The 24991-nt window shown below is 45.1% G+C and overlaps 1 protein-coding gene across 1 annotated transcript in view; it reads right to left on the bottom strand.

Moving 5' to 3' along the window:
• Window positions 1–24991, bottom strand: part of LOC308609624 (polyprenol dehydrogenase-like) — a 187994-nt gene that overhangs the window by 46427 nt on the left and 116576 nt on the right. Inside the window, exon 4 of the mRNA XM_081223357.1 lies at window positions 1721–1822. Coding sequence (XP_081079483.1) covers window positions 1721–1822 — 102 coding nt within the window. The remainder of the gene's footprint in view (window positions 1–1720; window positions 1823–24991) is intronic.

Raw genomic sequence — 24991 nt, 5'->3', positions numbered from 1 at the left:
GAAATGACAACAAGCAGACCTCGGGAGCCAGAAGCAGGTGGACAAGTGTCACAGCCTCAGGAGGAGGAACGATGCTCCGTCCCCTCGAGATGTGTCCACATCCTAATCCCCGGCACTGTGCATAGGGTCCCTCAGAAAAAGGGGTGCCAGCAAAAGGGACTTCGGAGAAGGGATTAAAGACGTTTAGATGCGAAAATGACCCTGGATTATCCACAGGAGGCTCAGTATGATCACAAGGGTCCTAGTTTTCCCTGCCATCCATAATACGAATAATTTGGCAATTCCCTGGCAGTCCGGTAGTTAGGACTCAGCGCTTTCACTGCTGTGGCCCTGGGTTCAATCCCTGGTCAGAGAACTAAGATCCCACAAGCCACGGGGCACGACCAAAATAAGTAAATGAATCCATAAAATTGCCTAAAAACCTTGGTAAAGAGAAAATCTTAAAAACAGAATAAAAGACATTAAAAAAAACGAAATACAAATAATTTGACAAATGTTTTATCCGTTTGGGAAAAAAGTACAGTGGGTGTAACTCACTGTTTACGTCTATTCCTTTTACTGTATTCATTAATTAAGTTAATTATTTTTGGCCACGCTGTGGGATCTTAGTTCCCCAACCAGGGACTGAACCCGTGCCCCCTGCATTGGGAGCACAGAGCGTTAATCACTGGACCGCCAGGGAAGTCTCTGCTGTATCAATTTAACTATTTACCTCCTTCATATACTGGATTCTCCAAGTCTGAAAGCAATGTGTTAAATTCTACCAGCACAAATGTTTTCCAGGATGCTTACAATAGCTTTCGTCCTCTATATGTACTGTCTGGAGATGTTAATCACTGTGTTTCTCTTTGGAGAGTTTGGATGAACTTTTATGAAACAAGTTGACTGTAGCCGCGGAAGAGAGAAAGAGGCAGGGAAAAGGGCAGGAAAGTGAGAAAGCAGACGTGTTTCCAATGCTCTGAAGAGCTCAGCGTGGCTGACAGCAGTGCTCTGGGTGGTCTGTGTTGAAGGTGGCCAGGGGGCAGGTGGAAGGCAGGGGGAGGGGAGATGTGGACTCCACACGTACGTTTGAAGAGTGCTGGCTGTAAGGATGATGTCAAGAGAGAGTGGCATGGACAGAGATACACTACCAAATGTCAGGTAGACAGCTAGTGGGAAGCAGCCGCATAGCACAGGGAGATCAGCTCGGTGCTTTGTGACCGCCTGGAGGGGTGGGATAGGGAGGGTGGGAGGGAGGGAGACGCAAGAGGGAAGGGATATGGGAACAGATGTATATGTATAACTGATTCCCTTTGTTATAAAGCAGAAACTAATACACCATTGTGAAGCCATTATACTCCAATAAAGTTGTAAAAAAAAAAAAGAGAGAGAGTTGGGCGTGAGGGTCTGGAGCCCAGATAATGATCGTCATGGAAACACACTGAGGCTTTAATAAAATAACCCTTGTGAAAACACCCAACGCTTTGCATGTCCCTCACATATCTTATCCCAAGTGGACCGGTCCAAGTATCAAATCCACAGGACACATCACCACACTTTACATCATTTCAAAGCAACATCCTAAAATTGACTGTCCTGATAACGAAAGCCAAACACATCAGTGGAACAAAGCAGTGGCAACAATTGAAACATACATTTCCTTGGGAATCCCACTTTCCCAAAGGACCGCTAGAGCTCGTGTCTGTGTCTGAATTAACCTCTGGATTTCACCAGAACTCACCGTTATTGACCAGGACGTGGAGTGGAATTTTCTTCATCTTGAACCTCTGGACGAACCGCTGGATAGACCTCATGGATGCCAGGTCACAATACAGAAATTCCACTGGAGAAAGACAAAAAATGCATGGTTATCCTCTAATTTACTGCAGATGCTAAGACGATTTCTAAAGAGGTTAACTTCTATCCCTCCTGGGAAGTAACACTGGATTAGAGAAAAGAGGAAGGTCCATTGTGGGCAACATACGCTAAGAAGACCCTCTATGAGTTACGTCCTGGACGATGCCCTCTTTTTGAGTGTGGGTGGGACTGTGTCCTCTTATACGGCAAAGATCCTGGGATGTCACCCCTATGACTGTATTTCATTACATAATATTCCCTCTTGCGAGAAGACTAGAGACAGAGAGATTCTCCTGCTGTTCTGGAAGAAATAAGTTGCCTCATTGGGAGAGGGCCATGGGGTAAGACCCTCAGGGCAGCTCCTGGGAGCTGAGAACAGCTCCCACTCAAGAGCCAGCAGGAAAGTCAGGACCTCAGACCTACAACCTTAAGGGACTGAGTTCATCCAACAGCCATGTGAGCTCAGAGATGATCCTGTGGTCCAGAGGGGAACTTAGGCCAGACAACCGTTCTGAGCGGAAGGCAGTTTTCTGGGTCATTCTGCAGCAGTGTGGTCCTTGCATTGTCGCAGCTGGCTCTGCTGAAGGATCGCTTTGGGTCTCCCCAGACCCAGCTCTTGGTTAAGATGCTCACAGGGACATCCGTGGCCCCAGGACCCGGGAACAGAGGGGAGTACGGTTTCCATATCCTAAGGACCAGCACCTACTGTGCCGTACATCTCAGGGGTGAGACATGCCTGCAGGATTTTGTTGGTTTGTGGTTTCTGTAGGGAGTTTTAAATATAATTACACCTGAGAGCCAGCAAAAGTACTCGCTTGGGAAGGTACATATTTTGGAACACATATGCTAGTGTTCACTCAGAAGAGACATTTTAAGATAATCTTGAGCACGGAGAATGGAACCTATGTGGGCCAAGTCACACAGCCATTGAGGACAAGCGAGTGTTTATATTTATTAAAATATTTTCAATATTTTCCCTAAAAATTTACAGTGGGAGTGGGGGTGGGCATGCTCCTGGATCAGAGTTACTCAGCGTGGCCTATGGACGGGCACCATCCTGTGATCTGTTGGTTACCAGTCTGCCAGAGGACGCGTTCAGAAATTGAGGATGCGTGTAGAAATTAAAAAAAAAATCAAGTCATTTTATGTTTGCTGAATCCAGTAATTAAAAAAAAAAAGCAACACTGGGCACTCCCGTTTTGCATGTGTCTTACATGTATTTTTTCTCATAATTCCTTTCTATTCTGTCTCCAATGGCATCAGGCTGTGACAGACTGGGGACAAGGGAGCTTTGCCACAGGGCGTTTGGAAGTTCTGCTCTAGAACACGGTGCCATCTGGATAGGCATTCCTGACACACTGTTCTAACTTTCGCCTGAAACACTCCCAAGAATGTTAAAAAAAAAAAAAAAAAAGAGGAAAACTCACACTACTGCTAATAACTCGAACCCATGGTAAAAGGATGGGTGGACCCACACACTCAGCTTCCAGAAATAGAGCACGGTTACTGGATCTTCGAAATGTCAGAAGATGATTTTTCCCTGCTCCTTGGGGGAAAAGGATCAGAAATGACCAGAAACATGAGGACTGATGTTCCACGTTGAGAGCGCTGCCTTGTGAAGGAGCTACTGGGTTTTGCTTCTTTTCTACCCATTCTTGTCATTAGCACCCACTTTCTACATCCTTTGAGGAGCTGCCCCCCACCCCTCACCTCTACAATAGCATCACTGGCAGGACGATGGGGTGACACTGCACAGGGAATATGAGCCCTCAAATCAAGCCCTACCACTGAGGAAGGCAGACTGTTCCCTGCAGACCATAAGGCTTTAAGGGCTCCATCCCTGAGAAAAGAGACGCCCAAGACAAGGTGCAAACTGTGAGGTGTGCCCCCCATCGAGCAGAAGCAACAGGATTGATCACTGACAGGATATGGGGACTCACGCATGCTACGGGCTCACCTAAAACCCAAGTATCCCCCCAACAATGCACACGGTGAGAGGGGACAGGGATAAGTGACACAGCAGGGCTCCTGGCAGGGAGAAGGAGACACAAGTGACATTTTTCATTTTACCTGGGGTGCCATCACGAACACCTTCATTTCTATCTGGATAATTAGAGAAATGAAGGTTGCGATGTTTTGAGAATGGTCAAGATACCCTTAGGAAATGAGAAACAGAACGTCTGCCATGCAGAGGACTGGAACACAGGAGGTATACCAGTTGTCCGGGTAGTAAAACAGGACACCCAGGAAACAGATAGGGGTGCAGTTTGAAAGAGTAAGAGTGAACCCCAAGGGGCTGGTCAGGATGCAAAACCAAGATGGTAGCCTTGTATGGGAAGACCACACTCAGAGTTCTTCTGGATATTCATGATAGAGCTTTTTAAAGCAGGGATTGAAAATTAAAAGGCTGAAAAGTATCAGGCAAACAAGCAGAAATCAAGCAGGGCTGGCCCTACTGACACAAGGTGGAGACGATTCAGGACTAAAATATTAATGGGGCAACATGGATCGTTATCTGTGGGTCCAACGCTCAGTCAAGTTGAAGTCACGATAGTCATGTGCCATGTTCTCAGAATAACACAATATCGCAGTCTATTTCTCAGGAACTCTTGGGAATGCAGGGAGAAGTGGACAAAACCAAAATGGTTATGGGAGAAATGAGTGTACGTCTTTGAGCATCTGACAGATCGATAGAGCAAAAAAAACAAAAAGACAGAAACAAAGACCCAGAGAAGACTGTGAATAATATATTTGACAAGGTTGAAAATGCAAATTTACAAATAGGGATGAGTCTATCATAGGAAGAAGATTTTAAAATGATAGGTGTGTGCTTCTAACGATATTAATAATATGCTAGATTTACAAGTAAAATATGAACATCTCAAGGAAATGAATGCTTTTCTGAGAAAAACACTGATTGTTACGACCTAATCAAGGAAATTAGGACTAATCAGAGCAACGAATATGGGAGAAATAGAAAAATTAATGAAAGAACGACATCCAGAAAAGGCGGGGACAGTGTCCATGGTATTTTATCAAATTTTTTCCGACTTTCAAAAATTAGATGATCCCACCTCTGTTGACTGATTTAGAACACGCGGGTGGGGGGAAAAGCCTGAGTTGATTCTTTTTATGAAGTGTGCCTTGTTCTGATACAAAAATCTGCAAAGAAATAGCACCAGAAGGAGAGGGGAGTTCACATCAATACTCAGAGAAGAAAAAATTCACGAACAAAAATGTAAATTAAAACGTTTCCACTGGGATAAACATAAGCACGTACGAGAAAAACACAAGATGATTTTCAGAGAGGCTGTCTGTTCAGAGATGATTTCTGCCATGAAAGGGCTCCTAGAATTGGTTCTCTGCATCTCACCATAACCACTACCCGCCTTGGAACCTAACAGGGGTAATTTTAGGGCCACCAAGACCCTGAAAGGCTGAGAGGCACTGTTTATAGTGAAGGGAGTTCAGGTGAGCATGAGGGCAGCTTTCAAATATCCCGACACCAAGCACAGCCCCCGTACACGGGGCCAGCGGGTCCCGGAAGATCTGCCCCGCCTCTCCCCAACAGGGAACAGGGGCTCACTCTTCCTGTGTGTGAGGGCAGCAAGCACTGTCCGGCTCCATCACAGACGAATTCGGGGAGCTGCCGGCTGCTACATCCATGCAGCTTCCGGAGTCCTGGCCCTGTCCTCACTCCAGACAAAGGAATAGGGTCCCCCAAAGGAACAGGAGGCACCCAGAAGGAGAACAGCTTGGTTATCGCAGCCTGCCTCTCACCTTTCCCTGTATTTCTCTATTTAAAAGATAAAGGTGAAACAGCACCCATAAAGTGATATGAAAAGGGCAAACAACCTTATGAAAAAATGGACAAGAGACATGAGCAAGCACTCGCCAAGAGAAGAAAACGGAATGCCAAAACACTCCCTAAAAGACATGCTATCTCAACAGCAAGTGGAAATGCAAATTAAAACCAGAAGATGTCACTTCACATCCACCAAGGTGTCAAAAACGTCAGACCTCGCATTATCAAGGTTTCTGAGAATACAGAATACATCAGTACATGTCTACATTGCTCTTCGGAATAGAAACTGGGCCAGATCTTTGGAAAAGAATGTAATATGACACAATCATTTTGAATGTGTGTGTAGCACTGGACTGAGCAATTCCACGCCTAGGCGTATATACCCTAGAAAATGTCTCACCCCTGTCCACCAGGCGATGTGTATACGAATATTTGTATGCGCATCGTTTCTATGGGCAGAGACAAATACACCAGAAATACATCAAAATGCCTGTCAACCAGAAAAATAATAATTCATTACTTAAAGATAAACGTGACATATACACACCTCTTGGCTGTTCTAGACAGAGAGACAGACTCAAGTCTGTTGAGACGTGAGATGCTATTTTCCAGGTAGGAAGCAGAACCAAGCTGCCCCTAAAACCAGATAGGGAAGGCAGACAGAGGGAGATTATTCTGTGTGTGCGTGCGTGCGTGTGTGTGTGTGTGTGTGTGTGTGAGAGAGAGAGAGAGAGAGAGAGAGAGAGCGATCCCAGGCACACAGTGAGAAAAGTGAATAAACCAATGAGCATTTTTCTCTCTGGTTCTGCTGGTGACAAGCACCCTTCCATGGCTCCTAAACAGGGGGATGTCTCCCCAGGACATGTCCTGAGTGGGGTGCGCTTTCCCGGAATAGGAGGCTGTACCCAGAAAGCATCCAGAGGACAGCTCTGCATCAGGACCAGGACATGCATGCGGAATGAACTCCTCGCAGCCTCTCTTCCAGAAGCCCCACCCCACCCCACCCCGCCCCGCAAGGGCGGTCTTCCCAGAGCAACTCGGCATCACAGACAGCATCTCAGGAAATATCTCAGGAAGCAACCGGATTCTGAACCACGGGGCCTGGCTGACGTGCCTTCTCGGGGGCTGTGACTCCACACCACAAGGTGGATTTGCTTTTTCTCTTTGACCAGTGCAGGCAGACCTCATTGTACGGCATCTCAATGGATTGTGCTTTGCAGATGCTGTGGACTTTTTGGGGGGTTTTGTTTTTTGGGTTTTTTGTTTTTGTTTTTACAAATGGAAGGTTTGGGGCAACCCCGCGTCGGGCAAGTCTGTCGGGGCCATTTTCCCAAAAGCATTTGCTCAGTTTGTGTCTCTGGGTCACATTTTGGTCCATCTCGCCATATTTCAAACATTTTCATTAGGATTCTGTTTGAGATGCTGACCTGTGATCAGGGAAACTTCCCGTTACTACTGCAACAGGATATGGCTTGGGGAAGGCTCACAAGGAAGTGAAGCAACTTTGGGCTCTAAAGTTATTTTTAAATAAAGGTATGTGTGTTGTTGTTTTAGACACAGTAAGGACCTACTGTATAGCACAGGCAACTCTACTCAATATTCTGTAATGGCCTGTATGGGAAAAAAAAAACTAAAAAAGAGTGGATACCTGTATATGTATAACTGAATCACTTTGCTGTACACCTACCTGAAACTAACACAACATTGTAAATCAACTATACTCCAATAAAAATTGTAAAAAAAGAAAAAAGAAGACTTTTTTTAAGTTACACGTGAATTACTTTTAATCCACGTGCAACTTTTTTTAATTAAAAAAATTTTTGTTTAATTTTAATTTTTATTTTTGGCCATGCCACGCAGATTGTGGGATCTTAGTTCCCTGACCAGGGATTGAACCCAGGGCCCTGGCACTGAAAGCTATGAATCCTAACCACTGGACTGCCAGGGAATTCCCAAGACATAATAGACTTAAACTATGGTCTAGTGTGAACATAACTTTTAGATGCACCGGGGAACCAAACAATTCGTGACTTCCTATATTATTGTGATATTCGATTTATCGTGGTGGTCTGGAACCAAACCCACGATACCTCCCAGGTGTGTCTGTACCTCTAAAAGGATCAGACCGTAGACAGCCAGCCTGTACGGCCAGCATCCGAGGGAAGCCGTGAGGCCCCAGCCACTTGGTTGCTCTGTGTTACAGCTGCCCGTCCCTGCAGGCGAGGTCAGTGGGCACAGCCAGGTAGGTGCACCTGAGTGGTCTCATCCACCTGCCTTGGTCCCCTGATGCCTGTCTGTGCACATCCACTGCCCCAGCGTCACTTGTTCTCATGGTTCATAGTTAAAAATCCCCTTTTCCTTAAGTCTAATGCTCTCCTAATTGAAGTATTTCTGCTCTGTCCATATTCCCTTTTTCTAAACTGTCAACTGAAAAAAAAAAGCACAACCTAAAAGTTGAGAATTATGTTTTACTTGGTGGACTTGCTGACGACTTAAGCCTGGGATACAGCCTCTCAGGTAGCTCTGGGGGACTGTTCCAAAGAGGTCAGGAAGCAGCCAGGGTACGCAGGAGTTTTTGCAACAAACACCAGGTAGTTCAAACATCAAAAGATTATTAAAGAAACCAGACATCTCAAGTTAATGAATCTGGCGCTTTTCTATATATGGGAAGATGCAGGAGTCTGAGCTCATTAAAATCATTCCTCTGATATGCACCTTAACTCTCTGGGGCCAGGATCCTGTTTTACTCCATCCTGAATCCCCTCAGGGCAAAACACTGGGGAAGCCACAGTGGCTGAGGGCTTGATGGCTGCAACATCCTTTGTTTAATGAAAAGGCTGGTGACATTTTTTGTCCACATCACAAAGATATCTTGGAGATCCAATGCTGTCTTACAATAACCAGCTGCAATTTTTTGTCCCCCCTGTGCCCGCCTGAGCCTCAAGCTCACCCTTATCAAGCAAAGCCCTGGTCCTCAGATTACAGGGATTCCTCCCTACAGACAGACAGTTTTAGGACACACACACACACCTCCAGGGAAGTTCATTTCTTTAAGTCTCCCCACTCGCTTTTCTCTCTCTCCTTGGAGACACCAAACCACCACCACTGAACCATCACAGGAAGACGTTACATTCAACCCCAGAATCTCAAGTATAAAACCACTGCCACCACCAAAAAAGAGTCAACAACAACACAGGTAAAAAGCTTTGGTAAAAGGTGTTGAAATTTGTGAAATTTTCAGGTTACAGATTATTCAAATGTTTATGATTGCCAAGTATATTTGGAAAATGAAATTAAAGTGAGAACATTCTCCATCGACCCCAAGACAAGTAACAGATGCCTCAAAGCACTTTACAGTTAAAGACAAAAGAATGACCTCCGGGCTTCCCTGGTGGCGCAGTGGTTGAGAGTCTGCCTGCCGGTGCAGGGGACACGGGTTTGTGACCCTGTCCGGGAAGATCCCACATGCCACAGAGCGGCTAGGCCCGTGAGCCATGGCCACTGAGCCTGCGCGCCCAGAGTCTGTGCTCCACAATGGGAGAGGCCACAACAGTGAGAATCCCGTGTACCGAAAAAAAAAAAAAAAAAAGAATGACCTCCAACTAACTGGTAAGCCAGATGGTTAGAAGACAATCAGCGTCTTACTTGGAAACAGGGGCTTCTAAAGAGTTTTAAAAGCAATTCGTACTCCCAGGAGGTAAATGGTACTTCTGGGGATCTTATTTAGTTTATCCACCCACAGAGCTGGACTAAAAGTAACTTCCACCCAGCCCACATGATCACAAGTCCCTAACTAGTGTAGGTTTAGTATGAGTGTGTTACCCACTTTTTATGGATTATAACACCAAGATGACATGAGCATTCCTCACAGCCAACTAAAGCGCTTTGTAAGTAATCACAGGGTAAATGCAAATTTAATTGCAATGAGATATCACCTCATCACCTGTTGGAATGGCTATTATCAAAAAGATAACAAACAACGAATGCTGGAGAAGGTGTGGAGAAAAGGGAACCCTCCTACACTGTTGGTGGGAGTGTAAATTGGTGCCGCCACTATGGAGATCAGTATGGAGGTTCCTTAAAAAACTAAAAACAGAACTACCATATGATCCAGCAATCCCACTCCTGGGCATATACCTGGAGAAAACCATAATTCAAAAGATACATGCACACCTATGTTCACAGCAGCACGATGCACGATAGCTAAGACATGGAAGCAACCTAAGTGTCCACCGACAGATGAATGGGTAAAGAAGATGTGGTACATATATACACTGGAATATTACTCAGCCATAAATGTAAGGCCAGACACTATCAAACTCTTAGAGGAAAACATAGGCAGAACACTCTATGACATAAATCACAGCAAGATCCTTTTTGACCCACCTCCTAAAGAAATGGAAATAAAGACAAAAATAAACACATGGGACCTAATGAAACTTCAAAGCTTTTGCACAGCAAAGGAAACCATAAACAAGACCAAAAGACAACCCTCAGAATGGGAGAAAATATTTGCAAATGAAGCAACTGACAAAGGATTAATCTCCAAAATTTATAAGCAGCTCATGCAGCTCAATAACAAAAAACAACCCAATCCAAAAATGGGCAGAAGACCTAAATAGACATTTCTCCACAGAAGATATACAGACTGCCAACAAACACATGAAAGGATGCTCAACATCTTTACTCATTAGAGAAATGCAAATCAGAACTACAATGAGATATCATCTCACACCAGCCAGAATGGCCATCATCAAAAAATCTACAAACAATAAATGCTGGAGAGGGTGTGGAAAAAAGGGAACACTCTTGCACTGCTGGTGGGAATGTGAATTGGTACAGCCACTATGGAGAACGGTATGGAGGTTCCTTAAAAAACTACAAATAGAACTACCATATGACCCAGCAATCCCACTACTAGGCATATACCCTGAGAAAACCATAATTCAAAAAGAGACATGTACCAAAATGTTCATAGCAGCCCTATTTACAATAGCCCGGAGATGGAAACAACCTAAGTGTCCATCATCGGATGAATGGATAAAGAAGATGTGGCACATATATACAATGGAATATTACTCAGCCATAAAAAGAAATGAAATCGAGCTATTTGTAGTGAGGTGGATGGACCTAGAGTCTGTCATACAGAGTGAAGTCAGTCAGAAAGAGAAAGACAAATACCGTATGCTAACACATATATATGGAATTTAAGGGAAAAAAATGTCATGAAGAACCTAGGGGTAAGACAGGAATAAAGACACAGACCTACTAGAGAATGGACTTGAGGACATAGGGAGGGGGAAGGGTAAGCTGTGACAAAGTGAGAAGCAGGCATGGACATATATACACTACCAAACGTAAGGTAGATAGCTAGTGGGAAGCAGCCACATAGCACAGGGAGATCAGCTCGGTGCTTTGTGACCGCCTGGAGGGGTGGGATAGGGAGGGTGGGAGGGAGACGCAAAAGGGAGGGGATATGGAAACATATGTATATGTATAACTGATTAAATTTGTTATAAAGCAAAAAAAAAAAAAAGAATGCAATCATGCCATTTGCAGCAACATGGATGGACCTAGAGGTTATCACACTAAGTGACGTAAGCCAGACAGAGAAAGATAAACACCATATGATAGCACTTATATGTGGAATCTAATTTACAAAAAAGATACAAATGAACTTATTTACAAAACAGAAGCAGACTTATAGATATCAAAAACAAACTTATAGTTACTAAAGGGGAATCTTGGTGGGCAGGGGGGGAGGGCGATAAAGTAGAACGTTGGGATGAACACACACACACACAGTGCTATATATAAAATAGATAACCAACAAGGACCTACTGTGTAACACAGGGAACTCTACCCAATATCCTGTGATAACCTTTATGAGAAAAGAATCTAAAAAAAGAATGAATATATGCATATGTATAACTGAATCACTTTGCTGTACACCTGAAACATGACATTTTAAATCAACTATATTCCAATAAAATTAAAATATCTTTTCTTTACAAAGCAGAGAGTAGAATGGTGGTTACCAGAGGTTGGGGTTTGGGGAAAAATAGGAAGCTACTGCTCAAAGGGTACATATTTCCAGTTATAGGAAGAAAAAGTTCTGGGGTCTAATGTACGTCATGGTGACTACGGGTAACAATACTGTCTTATATTCTCAAAATCTGCTAAGACAGTAGATCTTAAATGTTCTCATCACACACACACACACAACAAAATGGTAACCATGTATGGTGATGGGTGTGTTGTGTGTGTGTTGAGAACGCTTAGGATCTACTGACCTCGCAAAATTTCAAGTATATAATACAGCACCGGTTCTGGTAATCATTTCAAAATGTATACGCACGTTAAATTTTCACACGGGACATCTTCATAAAAAAACAAAACACCGCAGTGTACAACCAGATCAATTAATCAGTCAATCAATCAGCGAATGATCTCAGTCACAGAAAAAGAAAAAAGAAATCCAAATACTCCAAGAGTCACGTTTGGTGGACAGAAATGGAAAAAAGGGGAAAAATCCAACTCCAATATATGCCCTCTTCCCACCCATGCGACCAGCACTCTAACTTGTGAAATTTTCTGTCCACTAGGAGGCAGGACAACATCAGTAATGTGGGGTTCAGGGTGGAAAAAGTTCTTCACAAGCAGCTTTTATTGAGATGAAAAGACTTCCTACCACGAGAACACAAACAAATGTACAAAGATGGCCAACTTCCTTTGTTGCTCTCAGGATCCCCTTTCGTAGTCCCTGGTGAGAAGGTCGTGTGGTTACTTGACTTGGGTGTAGACACCAGCTTTAGCAAGTTGAATCCAGGGAGTACAGGCGCCCATCTGCCTGCAGGGCTCTCCTCACTCTCACCTGGATTGAAGGGCTTGAAGAGGGAGCCATGGGTATCAGCTAGCTACACTGTGTAACAAATTGTCCCTAACTTCCTGGACGAAGACAACACCCATTTACCATCTCCCAGCTCTTTATGTCAGAAGTCTGGGTGGGGGTGGGCAGGGTCCTCTGCTCTGGGTCTCACAAAGCTGAAACCATGGTGTCAACAGGGCTGGGGGGTCATCCTCTGTGGCTGGGGATCCTAGTCCAGCCTCACTCGGGTTGTAGGTGAAATTCAGTTCCATGCGGTTGTAGGGCTGAGGTCCCGTTTTCTTTCTGGCTGTCGGGCAAAGGTGGCTCTCAGCTTCAAGGGGTCACTGAGCTCCGTGCTGCGTGGCCCTCCCAAAACACGGCTGTCAGCTTTTTCTAAGCCAGCATAAAAATTTCTGCTTCTGTTTCAAGTCTCTCTCACAGGGTCACCTGTTTAGGCCAGGCCCACCCAATGGTCTCCCTTTTGATTAACTCGATGCCAACTGATTTTGGACCTTAATTACATCTCCAAAGTCCCTTCACTTTTGTCATGTAGCATAATCTAATCATGGGAGTGACACCCCCATCATCCCTGGGCCCCACCTACAGAGAAGGGGAGGGGATTACATAAGGGATGCACACCTTGTAGGGGGGCAGGAATCTTGAGGCCACCTTTGCATAATGCAAACCAGTGCTCCTTTATTTGGGGTCCCCTCTACCCAGTTCCATCAACAGATCTCCATCAGGAGAACCTCCCTTTCACTTTTGCTCTTTGCTCCGGGGGAAGTCAGTGGAAAGAGAAAGTTACGTGAACAACGATCTAAAAGCAGGTTTGTACCCACAGGGCGTAAGAGGTACACATTATTAGGTATAAAGTAAACTCCAAGGATACAGTGTATAATACTGGGAATACAGCCAATATTTTATAATAACTTAAAAAAATAGTAACATAGGTAAGTATCCAAATCAACCTGGACTGCAGTCGCCATTGTGTGGTCACCATTTATCACCATACACTCACACATGCAAAAATACACATTCCCTAAGGCTGAATGGTCAGAGTAGAAACTTTCTTGTTGAAATAAGATTGAATCATGAAATCTCCAAAATACTTAAAAATGTGAATTATTGGTTGGATTAGACGTTATGACCACGGGCATAAAAGCATTCCCTGAACTCTCCCTGTGGTTTGACTGGTTGTTTCCTCATCCTCCCACTCACCTAATTTTGTTATAAACAGGAATGAGAAGACCCTAAAAGGTCCACCTTCACCTCCCCGCTATGAATGTGGGCCAGGATCCATACTACCCAAGCCTGCTCAATGCATATGACGGCTCCATCCCATTCCCGTTCAATGACTTGGTAGTGCTCAGTGCATATGGCGGCTCCATCCCATTCCCAAGCAATGACCTGACACTACTCAATGCCATTCCATCCCCGCTCCCCTACAAAACACTGTCTGGACCACAGACCTAGCTTCCCATGAACACAAACTCACATTTCATCTTGTCATTCTGCCTACCTTCTTTTCCTTCAATAAGCTCCCCTGAAAAAAATCCAGACTCTGGCAACCCCTTAAATGACTTGATGTGCCCTATTATGCTCAGGTTTTCAGAGGTGCGGCAGATAAGGAAACACTCTAAATACCTCAGTATCTGTAAAATTCTTTGGGCACCAAGGGAAGCTACAGAATTCACTGACTGCCTAAGCAGTATGTCCGGTTCACTACAGTTGCACTTGTATGAAAGTTCTCGGGCTTATCTCGTAAAAACTGGAGTAGGGAATCATTTCAGTAATAGGTTTCCATGTTTTTACATTATCTAAGAACAGGAAATTTTTGCTTAGTTTTGGTTTCGGCTACACCCCGTCTCCACGGACACGCAGGCAACCCCAGTATGTGGTGGCCACTGCTCCATTCTATTTTTTTTTAATTTTATTGGGGTACAGTTGATTTACAATTTTATTGTTCCATTCTATTTTAAAGAATATTTCTTTTCAAAAAAAAAGGAAGCAAGGAAGCGAGGGATGGAGGGAGGAAAGAAGAAAAGGAGACAGGAGAGGGAGAGGTGTGATTATTGTCTGTCTGCTGGGAACAGAAAACCCCCGGGTTTAGATTCTTTTTAATATAGAAGAATTCTTTTTACTTGCTCACATTTTAGTGATGGTAATTGGTGCCAGTGTTCTTTTTTTTTCACTCATTTTCTTTTTGTTTTATCAAATAAACTAGTAAAAAAATATATTTCTTTTAAGATGACCATGTGGTTTTTGTCTTTTCTTTCACTGATGTGGTGTATCACACTGATTGATTTGCATATGTTGAACCATCCTTGTGACCCTGGGATGAATCCAACATGGTCGTGGTGCATGATCTTTCTGATGTATGGTTGGATTCAGTTTGCTAGGTTTTGTTGACAACTGTTGCATCTACATTCATTAAAGATACCGGCCTGTCATCTTTCTTGGTAGTGTCTCAAGACTATTTCTTGAAGGACGTGAACTGGGATTAGTATTCGCTCGCCACAGTTACTATCTCTTCAGCTGGTATGCATGTCATGGAGGGAAAGACAGAAACGTCCCAGTTTTATCCGTCCCACTCAGAAATCACCACAGTCCCGGTCCTGAGCACACACCTCGCCCCACCTCCGTCAGCTGAGCCTGAAGCTCCGATCACAACCAAAGTCTCAGCAGGTGCACGGTAATGACGATCGTTTGCTTGAGGATGCCACAGCGATTTTCTGCATCATTTCCCTTCCATGGGCGTAAGGGACACATTAACGTTTGGGAGAACCTGTTCATCAAGGCTGTTAAACCTTCCCGAAGAACAAGCAACATCAAGACACAAAAACGTGCTTTGTTTTTCTCCAGATGTCTGCAGTTCTGCAGACAGTGGATTTTTTTTTTAATGCAGATGATCGCCTTCTACAAGTCTTTCATTTTTTTCCCTTTGCTTTTCAAGAAACAGTTTTGTTTTGGACTAGAAGGTACATAACAGGGGCTTCCCTGGTGGCGCAGTGGTTAAGGATCCACCTGCCAATGCAGGGGACACAGGTTCGAGCCCTGGTCCGGGAAGACACCACATGCCATGGGGCCAGTAAGCCCGTGTGCCACAACTACTGAGCCTGCTCTCTAGAGCCCGCGAGCCACAACTAGAGAGAAGCCCGCACGCCGACACTGAGACCCGACGCAGCCAAATTAAATTAAAAAAAAAAAAAAAAAGAAAGGACATAACAGTGGGTGGCCTCTCTTGTTTTTCTCCCCCCTCGTATCTTGCAAAACTACATTCTCTGGACAAAAACTGAGGATTTCTCCAGGCAGCTTTACAGATTAGTAATACCTGCATTGTTTCACATTCCTAGCTAGAAAAATCTCTTGTTCTTCTGACTATAGATAAATTTGAAATCAATTGCCTTATTTTTATATAATAACTACATACTACACAGTTCTAATCCTGTCCTATGTTGGCATGATGTTCAATTATGTCCTGGTGACTAAAAGTCCAGCTGGATATACAATAATGCACAGAGTGTAAACTACAACCTTTCTAAAATCTAGAAAAATATTAATTGTGAAACACGTCTGGCTCCAAGGAGTACTTTTCAGGACTTTTCCTGCCAGTAGTTCCATTTTCCAGCATTGAACAGCACTAAGTAAACAAGATCGTGCTATCCAAACTTTAGCCTAATTTACTAAAGTGGTTTTGTGCAGTAATAAATAACAGAAAACCCCATCGTATGTGATGATACATTCTAATCCAACATCAATCACAGCTGGTCTTTCTTGACCAAGCCACTTGTCTTAAAACAGGACAGTAATTAATCTCCAGAGATACTTTTTTTTTTTTTTTTTTTTTTTTTTTTGCTGTACGCAGGCCTCTCACTGTTGCGGCCTCTCCCGTTGCAGAGCACAGGCTCCGGATGCGCAGGCTCAGCGGCCATGGCTAACGGGCCCAGCCACTCCGCGGCATGCGGGATCTTCCTGGACCGGGACACAAACCCGTGTCCCCTGCATCGGCAGGCGGACCCTCAACCACTGCGCCACCAGGGAAGCCCCAGAGATACTTATAAAGGGAAATCTAGACTGATTATAAATCACTGAGGTGTGATTCTAGGGTGTTTTTTGGCTATAGTGATCCAGCGTGCAACATGAATTTCAAAAGCTTCAGAAGTATTTATTTTTGCCAGTATGTAATTACCTACATCTGATTTTTCTTTTGTGAAATGCAAACTTAATGTCCTAACCTTGTATTTCTGCCTAGGTCCTTTTTGTAAAAGAACTTCAAGAGTTCCATTTACTGATATCTGGAATATTGTAGGATGGTATGGATTTAAATTCATAAAAGCTGTATATTAGTTTTTGGGGTTTTTTTGATACTATCCACAACTAGCTGTCTGCCATCATAATTGTATCTTGCAGTGTTTCCTTAGTAGCTCCTTTGTTGTCTATATGTAATGGCCTTTTTTACTTCACCTTCACTCCCCATGACAAGCCCTTGGTACTAAAATAAGTGCTGGATTTTGGAAATAATTTTCCTTACACGTAGTTAGAAATAGAGAGGGAGTACTATCCATGCAGAAGAAGATACAGATAGAATTCCCATCTGAATTTGAAGCTACGTATTAAGAGAGAGAGAGAGAGAGAGAGCGAGAGAGAGCGAGAGAGAGAGAGGGAGAGAGGGAGGGAGAGAGAGAGAGTTTCCTTTTGCATAACTCGACAGAGACATGCCCACAGGTGACAGCAAAGTCCGGCCAAAGCAGTGGTACTAACGTAGATTCTGCCGTAACCAATGCATCGTGCATCCCACACTGCGCCACACAGAACACAGAACCCCGGGCTGAGATGTGTGCTTTCAGGTGATGCTGAGAGCGTAGTCCTGTCCTCGAAGCATCTTGACTCATATTCGCCCTGCTTTAGCTTCCTCTGAGATTAATGCAGCCATAAGACAACACATCAGTGAGACCATGAGCTCACCTGAACCCTTTTTTAGCGCTATCACAGACACTTGAAAAAACCATAGGATATAGATGATTTTATTAGATTTTTTTTTTTTTTTTTGGCCACACAGCATGCAGGATCTTAGTTTCCCAACCAGGAATCGAACCCAGACCCCCGGCATTGGGAGCACAGAGTCTTAACCACTGGACCACCAGGGAAGGTCCAGATTTATAAATATTTGAAATAGCAAAAATACATATATCAGGACATTCAAATAACTCCATGGCCTGCCTAGAAGAAAGCTTTACCCTGAGACTCCAGAACGACTGAGGACGCCAGCAGAACGATCTTCCGGCGTCTACCCATCAGCCATGAATGACGCTCCCTCAGAAGTTCATAAAATCAAGGGGAGGTCTGCACTCCGCGGGGGCTGGGGAGGTAAACTGACATCTTTGACTGAGAAACTAAGCAGCTAGGACCATGCATGCTCAAGACAGCAGCACAGCACAGACACATACACCATCCTCAGTGAGGCTGGCTGAGCAAATGGGCAGATTCCTTGCGCTGGGACAAAATTCCACCAGGATCTCTCACGTTTCTGTGTTTCTTGCCTGTGAGGCACCGATCGCCCTTTGTTCTGAATTACCTTTTCAAGTATTCATATAGCAAAACACCTAGAAGATGAAGACAGCATCTCACGCCAGACCAACAAATGGGCCAAAAGTTTAAAAATAAATGGGATTGCCTGATCCCTTCCTTGTTCTCCAATCCAAACAGCCAACACCATGCAGTGCACTTAAAAAAGTGTTCTCTCATTTAAGAAAACAGAAAAAGTCCCCATTATCTTTTCAGAAATTAATCTCAAAGTTATCCTTTTTTTTTTTTTTTTTTTATTTGCTGTAAGCGGGCCTCTCACTGTTGTGGCCTCTCCCGTTGCAGACGCGCAGGCTCAGTGGCCATGGCTCACGGGCCCAGCCACTCCGCGGCATGTGGGATCCTCCCGGACCGGGGCACAAACCCGTGTCCCCTGCATCGGCAGGCGGACTCTCAACCACTGCGCCACCAGGGAAGCCCAAAGTTATCCTTCTTTGACAAGGATCTGCCAGGTTTTTTTTAAGGGGCACGATGAAAATGTTCCCATTTGTCATAATATTTGCTTCAATCCGCTCAGATTTTTCAATGAGTCTTTTCTTTCTGCTTCCAGCCTATCTGAATTTCCTTAGTTTTGCCATTTTTGAGATATTCAAATGGTAATAAACAGAGTAACAATGTGCTTCAGATACAGATGCTGTTGTGGAGATCCTGTTGCATTAGTTTGCTAGGGTGCCGTAACAAAATTCTGCAAACAGGGTGGATTAACAACAGACATTTGTTTTCTCCCAATCCTGGAGGCTGGAATCTGAGATCCAGGTGTGGGCAGGGCTGGTTCCTCCCGAGGCCTCTCTCCTGGGCGTGTAAACGGCCGTCTTCTCCCTGCGTCCTCACAGGGTCGTCCTTCCGTGTGTCTCTGTCCTGATCTCCTCTTCTTATAAGGACCCCCGTCCTATGGGATCAGGACCCACCCTAGCGACCTCATTTTGACCTTCATCCCCTGTTTAAAGACCCCATCTCCAAATACAGCCCTATTCTGAGGTCCTGGGGGTCAGGGCTTCAACATGTGAATTCTGGGGGGCCATCATGGGGAAAACCCATGATGCCCGCGAATTGTGAGACCCAGGTCACCTGCGCTGAAGATATTCCGTACTTGGGCTCCTCCAACCAGACTGTCTGGCTTGGTCCTCCTTGGGACCAGTGACCCATGCTGTGGGGATGTCTGCGCAGAGTGACCAGGGAAATTGTTGGTCTTAGAACAAGGCAAAGCCACCTGGACCACACAGGCCACCAATGGGGCTTGGCTAGTGCCTTGACGGAACCGCTAAGCCAATGCCATCACCCACTCCCCCCCGTGAAGTATTTTTCAATTCAAGAAGGATGGAGGGAGCTGGCATTGAGTATTTCCCTGCCCCCAGGTCAGGTAGGCACTGGTGAAGTAATTTCCCTTGAGGGCAGGCAGAGAAAGGAACTCTCTGAGCTTGTTCCAAAATGGAATTCCTGCAGAAGGGGATATTGCTCCAGTCTTTACCATTAGAACCTGGTGGGGTTCCTGGAAGTTCTGCATGACAGGGCAGCCTCCTCCCGTCCTGATAAAAGACTGGGTCACGGGAATTTTAACTTCTCAGACATGTCCACAATCACCAGCAAGGCTCAACAGCATCCCAAGGACGTTCTCAAACACACCAATTCAAATCCAGGCACATCTTTCCCTGAAAGACGTGATTCATCTCCACGGGGCAGAACAGCCCCATCGTTCAGTGGCTTTGGAGCCTGACTGTCTGAGTCTCCATCCCACCTCCAAGGCGGGGTAACTTTGGGCAGGTCCCTCAACCTCTTTGAGCTCTGGGGTTGTACCAGTCAGCCTGGACCACCATAACCAGAGGATGAGGGGGCTTAGACATCAGAAATTCATTTTCTCACAGTTCTGGGGGCTGGAAGCCTGAGATCAGGGTGCCGACATGATTGGTTCTGGGGAGGTCTCTGTTCCTGGCTTGCAGACAGCCACCTTCTGGGGGAGAGACAGAGAGAGACAACAAGACCTCTGTGTCTCTTTCTATGAGGACACTAATCCCATCCTGGGGTCCCACTCTCATGACTTCATCTAACCCTAATCACCTCCCAAAGGATCTCCTGATACCATCCCGTCGGGGGTTACGGCTTCCACATATGAATTTCGGATGGACACACATTCATTTCATAGTAGAAGAAGAAAACCTTCCCCTTCTAGGGCTGGCATGAGTTGTCAATGCCCCAATGTGCCCAGAACTCAGCGCAGCATCTACAATTCAGTGAGGGATCCAGAAATAGTAGTTGTGACGCTACACGTGATTTGTCCTCACCCATAAAGCTCTTTGGCAGTGCTGGGCTCACGTCTCACTTCTTTTTAGAAGTGCTGCTATCCGTGTGACATGAAATTAGACCTCAGCCCCGTCAGTTTGCAGCCACGCTGCACACGCAAGGCTGTGAGCAAGTCGGGTGTTGAGGCTGTTCTGGTGTGTTCAGCGGACACAACACAGAAGCCATCCACGTTGTTTTTAAATCTCTGGTCCAGCCGCAGGGTTAAGTAACTGTGTATGTGCCAAACCCTATAAAGAGTGGACCGTGCACTGCCTGCCTTTCCAGGGTGCAGATCTCTCCAGCACGTCCTGGCTCACCCCTTCCACACATCCTATATATCTTCAGAACCTGCTTCTGCACCTGTTTCTAATTTCAACCTAATGACGATCTGTGAAGGGCCTCGCGGGGGCTGTCTCGGACGGTGTAAGGAGATGTCGCCGCATCCATCCACGCTGTCCACATTCGGGTACGTGCTTGAAAAAAAAACCCGAACGTCCGAATAAACATCGCCTCCTGTCTCCCACCGTCAGGACCCCAGGAAACCACGTCTGGATGGGCTTCGGGGTGAACTAATCCTATCAAGATGGATTTTCTTTAGGGGGTGTCTCGAGGGACCCTGACAGCGGCCATGTGCCTGGAGGAGAGATCTCTTTTCGCGACCTTCATGTGGTTACTGCAAAGCATCAGAATTTCTGTATGAGTGACGGTAGTTTCTGTGGGATGCAGGGTGAGGGCCACTCCAGGTGACCAAGGGAGACACACTGTCCCCTTCCCATCCCTTGCTCTCTGATGAGGAAAGAAAGCAAGGGATACGTGGTGTTCTTGTGACACAGCTTCTGCATCCTTGTAGCTCGTATTTATGGGGTCCCATATTTATGGCAGGGAACGTGCAAGGCACTAGGGCTCCAAGTAACACGCGGGGGTTACTCAGAGGCACCTACGGCATCCTCTGATAATGCAGGACAACAGGCTACTCCAAGGGACATGGGCTCACAGTGAAGGCTTTGGTTGAGGAACCCACATGACGATTCACTGCACAGGCACCGACAGACCGCAGCTCCCATGACATCCTTGGTCTCGTGGCCCCAGCGCCATGCCAGTTTCCTTCTAGCTCCTTCATACAGAAGCACCAAGGCAGACCTGAGACCCAAAGGTGGACCCACGGCCAACAAGATAGTGGTGGGGACAGCTATGCTAGTGGAATCTAGCTCAGAGCAGCACCATGAGCACCAGCTGTGCATTAAGGATGTGGATGCCTTGCTCAGCTCACCATGGTCACCATCTATTACCAGGATGGGCAGGTGGATACATACAGGCACTCCCCACCTTTGGAAAACTACTTAGGGATGGAAAACCTACTGAAAACTGGACTCCGCCTGGCCTGCTTTGTCTCTCCTGGCTACTGTTTGGATCATTTGAAAATAAAACTATCAAGTGCCAATCGTGCGACACCATTTTTCTTTTGCTACATAAAGAGTACACTGACACCAGTTCTTGATACTTAGCCCTCATAGTGACGTTAAAATCACCTTCAAATTCTAGATTCCCAAGGAAGTTTCCTTTAGTTTTTTGTGTTCCTGGGGTGCCATTCTTATAATTCACTAAGCAAATGCTTCATAGCGACCTCATAAAAAAAATGTCCTTGGTCAGATGAGTGGATAAAGACGACGTGGTACATATCTACAACGGAATACTACTCAGCCATGAAAAAGAATGAAATAATGCCATTTGCAGCAACATGGGTGGACCCAGAGATGATCATACTGAATAAGTCAGAGAAAGACAAATACCATATGATATCACTTATGTGTGGAATCTAAAATATGACACAAGTGAACCTACCTACGAAACAGAAACAGACTCACAGACACAGAGAACAAACTTGTGGTTGCCTAGGGGGAGGGGGCTGGGGAGGGATGGAGTGGGAGTTTGGTGTTAGTAGATGCAAACTATTCTATATAGGATGGATAAACGACAAGGTCCTACTGTAGAGCACAGGGAACTCTATTCAATATCCTGTGATAAACCATGATGGAAAAGAACATGAAAAAAGAATGTATACATATGTACAACAATCACACTGCTGTACAGTGGAAATTAACACAATACTGTAAAATCAACTATATTTCAATAATAATAATAATAATAATAATGTGCTTGGTAATCTAGGGAGCACACAGCAACTAGCTCGTGGTTTGCCCTCACGGAGAAAACACTTATTGATACCAACAACACACCCAATTGCAATGGATACAAAAGGCAGAGCAGAACCCAAGGGCAAGAGGCAGCTTCCATATAACCAGCTAAGAGGGCGCCATTTTGATTCCAAAAGTGTAGATCTGGAAGTCAACCAGAAAGGAAATATGGAAACCTTAGATGTGACCCAGAGGCAGGAGGAAACAGCACAGACCAGGGCATTCTAAATGTCTCTAAAATGTCAAAGACTTATGGACGAGGAGGAAACATTTCCACCAAAGGACCCCCAGGTGATGGCTGAGGGCACAACGGGGCACACAAGATGGAAGAGGAGGCTCGAGAGGTGTCCAGCCGTGGCACGTGGTCCAGCCTTCCACACGAGGTAGTTGTACCCCTTCGAGACCTGGGAAAGCCTTGCTTTTCTCATCTGTGCAATGGAGCTGAGCATCACAACTACCGTTGGGGTGTTGTATGGATAAACCAAGCGATGTTCTTTGCCTCACACCCAGCATACACTGAATATCCCACGACCACTTGGTTCACTCCGCGAGTCCTGTTTTTGTTACTTAGGAGGGTGATGGCCTGTCAGGAGAACCAAGAAAGATGTTGCAGAAAGAGGAAAAGAACAGATTGATGGATTGGACAGGTAGCATGAGGCCCCAGGGAATGTCATGAGAAAGCCAAGATGCTGAGTAAAAATTACCCAGGAGAAATGTGTCAGGAAGCGGAGAGTCAGGCCAAAGTGTGTGCAGTGATATTTTCATAGTGCTTTTAAAATTAGGTTGCTAATAAATGCTGGAGAGGGTGTGGAGAAAAGGGAACCCTCTTGCACTGCTGGTGGGAATGTGAATTGGTACAGCCACTATGGAGAACAGTGTGAGGGTTCCTTAAAAAACTACAAATAGAGCTACCATGTGATCCAGCAATCCCACTCCTGGGCATATATCTGGAGAAAACCATAATTTGAAAAGAGTCATGCACCCCATTGTTCATTGCAGCACTGTTTACAATAGTCAAGACATGGAAGCAACCTCAGTGTGCATCGACAGATGAATGGATAAAGAAGATGTGGGACATATATACAATGGAATATTACTCAGCCATAAAAAGAAACGAAATTGAGCTATTTGTAATGAGGTGGATAGACCTAGAGTCTGTCATACAGAGTGAAGTAAGTCAGAAAGAGAAAGACAAGTACCGTATGCTAACACATATATATGGAATTTAAGGGAAAAAAATGTCATGAAGAACCTAGGGGTAAAACAGGAATAAAGACACAGACCTACTTGAGAATGGACTTGAGGATATGAGGAGGGGGAAGGGTAAGCTGTGACAAAGCGAGAGAGAGGCATGGACATATATACAGTACCAAACGTAAGGTAGATAGCTAGTGGGAAGCAGCCGCATAGCACAGGGAGATCAGCTCGGTGCTTTGTGACTGCCTGCAGGGGTGGGATAGGGAGGGTGGGAGGGAGGGAGACGCAAGAGGGAGGGGATATGGGAACAGATGTATATGTACGACTGATTCACTTTGTTATAAAGCAGAAACTAATACACCATTGTGAAGCAATTATACTCCAATAAAGTTGTAAAAAAATAAAATAAAATAAATAAATAAATAAATAAAATTAGATTGCTAACTGGCCAAATTAGACCTTGGCTGGGTGACAGCGTGGGCAGCGTAACTGCCGTGTCAGCCACGATTCCAGGTCAACAGACCCCGCCAGACACTTGGAGCTTCACACGCGAGCAGAGATGAAATGGCTACACCGTGAACAAGAAACACAATCTGTGTCAGCTATGTAGCCGTATGACCACCACCCAGTAAGAGCCCACCCTGCTGCAGCCCCAAAAGACGGGATTCTCAATTTCCTACATTGGCAAAGATACCTGGATTGTCTTCCTTTGAATTCTAGCAAGACAATTGAATACCGAGTTCTCTTTCAGATCACCAGAATCACAGAGGCACATGAAGCATTTCCATTTCCATTTGATGTGGCCACAAAGGCAATCACTCAAAAATGCAAGAAGACACTTTTCTTTACCGCTGGTCTTTGTCATTACCATGGGTTGTGGACAGTGCTTAATTCTTCCAGAGACCATGCAGGACACAACACAGATGGAGTATGGCCAACCCAGGAGGCTCACCCGAGCTTTGATGTCCAGGGTTTTTTTGAGTGGCAGTCATGTAGGCATGGCTGACCACATGCATGGCAGACCTTAGTGCACATTCCCTCCAGAGGTCAAGGGCATTTGACCTTTGACACTACATGCTCCAAAATATTCCATTGTATGTATGTATGTATGTATGTATGTATATGTGTGTGTGTGTGTGTGTGTGTGTGTGTGTGTGTGAGAGAGAGAGAGAGAGAGAGAGAGAGAGAGAGAGAGAGAGAGAGACATCTTCTTTATCCATTCGCCTGTTG

This window comes from Mesoplodon bidens, assembly GCF_964165515.1.
Source record: "Mesoplodon bidens genome assembly, chromosome: Y".
In the NCBI taxonomy this organism is placed as follows: domain Eukaryota; kingdom Metazoa; phylum Chordata; class Mammalia; order Artiodactyla; family Ziphiidae; genus Mesoplodon; species Mesoplodon bidens.
This window is presented reverse-complemented; position numbering and strand designations above follow the sequence as displayed.